A 4,869-nucleotide genomic window follows, 5' to 3' on the forward strand; every position below is an offset into this window, starting at 1 on the left:
GGCTGGGCACCAGGCAAGTGTAGATTCCTAGTCTGGATGATAATGTTGGGTAAGATACTGACGGCAGATGCCCTTTTGCGAAGGGGATGGGATAATGATTATTTCTGCCCTCTATGTCAGAGGAACCTAGAAACGCCGTCGCACCTATTCGTTGAATGCCCCTGGTCAAGGAACACCTGGAACTACTTTGCAACACTAGTGGATATGCCTGCCCTATGTCCGGCTAGCTGGAAGATGGACCTAAAATACTCAACATGGTTTAACGGTAGATGTGCTCAGACTACCAAAGTGAAGAAAAAGGGACTGATCTCCCTGGTGCACTTGATCACTTGGGAAATTTGGCGGGAGAGGAACGGGAGGGTCTTTCAACGAGAGCTAATGTCGATGGAAGGCTTCCGGTGCAGGATCACTGAAGAGATTAGGCTTTGAAACTGCGCGGGAGCTGGGATTCCCTTTGGTCCTGGTTGAGACGTTTCCTTCCTCTTAGATCCCCTTTGCTGTTGCTTTTCTTTCTTTCTTTTTTTCGTTCTTCATTTTCGGTTTTCTGTCTCCCCTCCTTTCTTCTCCCCGTGCCAATCCTGCTTGGGGCCGGACCATGTACATTGTTCCCTCTCTGATCAACGAATTTGGCTATGGCCAACATTCAAAAAAAAAAATTGGTAGCACAGTAGTACGGCCCGAGCCTCCTGGCACCGTGCATCCCTGGCGAGTCGTCATCGCCTGTCGACAGTAGACGTGTAGGTGGCCGAAAGGATGTGCCCATATCTGGGCCACCCCTGCTCCTCCCCCGTTGGCAAGACTTCAAGTGGAAGACATGTTGCCCTGCGGCGCAAACAATACAAAAGCTCCACCCCGACACGTTAACATGCGCCGAAGATGCGTGTGGCTCGCGACTGCCCGACGGGCGACGAGCGAGATGGATACGGGAGGATCTGGCAGCACGGGGCATCTGGGCCAAGGCCACTTTTCCGCTCACCAACAGCTTTTCCCCGATGGTTTCGGCAGCGGCCGGTGGAGCTCTCCCTGCCTTCCCGTCGTGGGATTTGCTTCCCGTTTCGTCCCGTCCGGTTGCCTTTTCCTCCCGTTTCGTGTGCAGTGCAGTGCAGTGCAGGTGGGGGTGGCAGCTCTGCGGCTTTGCGTGCATGCTGCAGCCTTCCGCTCGCCCGAGCCGAGCCGTTTGCGCTTGCTGCCGGCCGGTGCCCCGATTCGTGTGGCTCCGTGCTGCCGCCCATCATGTTTCTTACTGCTGACCCAGTCGCACGCCGTTTGACCGGACGCTCCTTTTCCAGCTGCGTCTTCTCTGCAGAATGCAGATACTCCTACTAGTACTGGTCAATTTCCCGAGTATGCTGTCCCAACTTGTGGACGCGGACCCACATGTCATCCCTACATTATCTGCTGATGCTGTACCAATGGTTCCAACCCTACTCACCTTCGTATGCAAACAATCAGTGAAGACATTCTACCATTAATTGGACAGGAGGACAACGAACGAACAATCAGTGGTTTAACACAACATTCTACCGTCCTTCCGGGCGTACCTGCAAAAAAAGATCGGGGTTTTGATTTCGCTGGCTGCAACGAGAATAAAAACCGGAAGCTCTCGCTCGTCTCGTTCGCTTGTCGCTTTAAAAAGGGTGGAGAAACCGACTTGGCGGTGCGTGGCTTGGCTTTAACCACTCCACTCCTCCCGCCTTAAATGGCCTCCCCCTCCCCTGCGCCGCCCCCCGCCGGCGACCAACGGCCACACCACCCCCTCCTCGCCGCGGCCGCGGCCGCCTCCCTGCTCGCCGTCCTCTACCTCCCGCGCCCCCTCCTGCAGCTGCTCCTCTCTCCCGCCCCGCTCTCCTCTGTCCTCCTCCTCGTCTACCTGCTTCGCCTCGGCTCCCCGCCACCTGCCGCGACCCTTCGTCCTCTTCCTCCTCCGCCTCAGGAGAGAGCCCCGGAGGTCACCCAGCCTCCGCCTCCACCTCCTCCGCCGCCGCCGGCAAAGCCCCAGAGCGTGTTCCTGGAGCCCGAGTTCGCGTCGTGGGCGCCCAAAGGCCGCGCGCTGGAGGTGATCCACGAGGAGTTCGAGGCAGAGTGGGGGCCGGAGGAGATGGGCCTGCCCTGGACGTCGGACTCCGACTCGGACAGCTGCAGCGGCAGCGACGACTACGACGACGGCGGCGGCGGCGGCGGCGGGGAGGAGTACGGGATGATCGAGATCGAGCTGGAGGAGGACAACCTCATCGAGATCGACATCTCGAGGTGCCGGTGATGGATTACCCCGACATTCCGACTGGTCCCCCCACCCCCTTGTTTCTCTTGCCTTGGTTTTGACTTCAAGAAAATGCATTTTGCTGATTCGGCGTGTGAATTCGAGTGCCGTTCTTTATTCTATCTAGTACTTAGATGCTGCAATGTACATAGGCTGGTGACTGGTGAGATGAGAAACATACCGAGTGAGGAAGGCTTGCTAATTTTTGGTTCATCTGAGATGATTACGAGTTTAGTTTGATCCTACTGGTACTAGTTTTGTGCCGTGTTCATCACTTGTTACCTCAAGGAATCAACTTGTGAGGCTTGCATCGGTCTTTCTTTATCCAAGCACCTTGAGCTAGTGTTTATGATTAGTACCACTACATGATCGTCTGCTTTTTGTTCTTGTTCTGAGAAGATTGCAATCATGCACCACATTGCGCGGCTGGTGTTTTATATTCGGGTGCAGATTGTGCTCGAGTTTCATGTTACGATGGCTTGGTGATACGTACACTCATACTAGCTGCTTGGATCTGGGGAAGATTAGCAGCTTGGCGACACATGTGTAAAGATCGTGCCGGTGGTTGGTGGTTGGAATGGATCCGTTAAGTTGGCCCAGGAAATTAGGTCGATTTCAGACCACGGGAACATACTCCTACTGTGCCATCCAAGCATGTTCAATTAATACTGACAGTCTACTTTGCTTCCCTTTAATTTAATAAAAAAAATAGCAAGACACTAGTTAATCATTGGCTATATATGGAAATCCGTATGTACAAGTTGTTTGAACGGAACTTATTCAATTCGAAACCAGCTGAGTTGGTACTTTTCTAGGGCTGATATAGTAGTACCAAATCGGAGCCGCGTGTCTTGGCGCGTAGGCTGTCGTATCGTATCGCCCCATGGCTCAGGCAAACGTGACCGGCAGCAAAAGATGAAGCACGCACCGTCCCTGTCAGCGTCACGCCGCACAGGATCGCGCTGCTTCAGCGCAGTCGCCTTGATGGCGATTCCGGCCAAACCCGGATGCCTGGGCGGCGTGCGTTTCCAGGATTTCGTGGTGCAAAGCAAACTGCCCGTCCTGTGTCACACGCACACACGGAAATGGAAGTTACTGAAATGATGTCTACGTTGCCTAACTAACCAAGTGTACGTACGTGCACTGTGGCCCTGACGATGACGCGTGCATGGAGGGGAACGGAAAAAGTGAGATCGGAACATGGCATTCACAGATACCTTGGCCACGGTGGCTAGGCAGTTGGGTGGTCAGGTCCATGGACCAGCCAGGAACGAAGCGAAACAAGGGGGGAGGATGGAGATACAGGGCATGTGCCTCATGGGCCTGTGGGTTCGGCAACAAACACCGATTTCCCCCTTTCTAGAGTGATCCTCTGGTGATATTTGAGTTCAGCTTCAGCAAGAAGTAAAAGATGGCAAAATGCGTCGACGCAACCTTTGTTTCGTAACCTCATTCTACTTCACTTAGAGCAAGTACGACCCAAGCCGACCCGTGTTTTGTCCGTTTATGTCAACATGTCCAACATGTCCGCTTCATTTTTTGTTTGGATCGATCATACGCCCAGCGTCCCGACTCATTTTTCGTCCGCAAACAACAGTGTTTCAGGGTAAAAAAGGCCAGCGGCCACCGATGATGGCAGTGGCCACGAGTTCATGTCGGTGATAACCCAGCGGTCGGCATACATATGACATGGTACATACGCGCCGACCCATTTTTCGTCCACTTGCTCTTTTTGGCATCAAACAATGGCGCTCCATCAACGTCCACTTTATCATCCTCTTTGTCAATGCTATAGTCATCCAGGAACTCGTGATCTACCGAGAAAGAGTTGTCCAAGCCGAGCTGATCCTCCATGAGGGGGTCTGCCATGTCTTCACCAAACGAGTACCCCCTGCCATCGTGTCTGGCCATGAAGGGGTTGTCGAGGGAAGGAGCCTAACAATAGTAACCGGGGTACGAATGAGGGGGCGGAGCCTAGCTACGGTGCAAGTGTAACACTTGGATGTACGAGTTCAAACCCACCCGGTAGTGGTAAAGACCTTACGTCTCGAGCCTAGAGGGTAATGTTTGCTTATGGGGTGTGTGTGAATACACGGGGTGCTTAACCCTTGTACAGGAGCATCGGGGCAGCTTATCTAGAGTTTGTCAGGCTCACGACGTGCCATTACAAGGGCATTAAATGGATTTAACTACATAAGTTACTAGTAACAGCAGCTCTAACTATGACGTTACTGGTAACGTCTGCCTTCACCGTGCTTTAAGTGAGACGTTAAGTCTCTTAGCCGTTGCAGTCCTTTCATCGTCCATGCTTACCCTGGTCCGAGTGGTGGTGTGCGTCCGACTAACTCCATTCGTCCGAGTGAAACCTGAGTTGCATCGGTAGACCTGGGCCTTCGGTGACTGAGTGGGACCCTAGGTGGCCCCTGGATGACAGGTCCATGACCCTACCCTTCGTAGGTAACCACATTAGTAGACCCCGAATCGGTTGAGGTTTAATGGGTCGAGTGAAAAGACACTTCCTATTGTCTCCGGCGCCTCGGGGATGCCTAGAAAGCAGCTCGATGTTGTTCCACTCGGATGCTAAATAAACCACCATGAATTCTTTATGC

The 4,869-nt window shown here is 53.4% G+C and overlaps 1 protein-coding gene across 1 annotated transcript; it reads left to right on the plus strand.

The window, feature by feature from the left end:
• Nucleotides 1–1,684: 1,684 nt before the first annotated feature.
• On the plus strand, nt 1,685–2,589 carry LOC123429857 (proline-rich protein 12-like). Its single transcript, XM_045113832.1, has one exon. The coding sequence runs from the start codon at nt 1,700–1,702 to the stop codon at nt 2,258–2,260; it is 561 nt and encodes a 186-aa protein (XP_044969767.1). The 5' UTR covers nt 1,685–1,699; the 3' UTR covers nt 2,261–2,589.
• The last annotated feature ends 2,280 nt before the right edge of the window (nt 2,590–4,869 follow it).

The sequence above is a fragment of the Hordeum vulgare genome, chromosome 2H (assembly GCF_904849725.1).
Source record: "Hordeum vulgare subsp. vulgare chromosome 2H, MorexV3_pseudomolecules_assembly, whole genome shotgun sequence".
Classification (NCBI taxonomy): Eukaryota; Viridiplantae; Streptophyta; class Magnoliopsida; order Poales; family Poaceae; genus Hordeum; species Hordeum vulgare.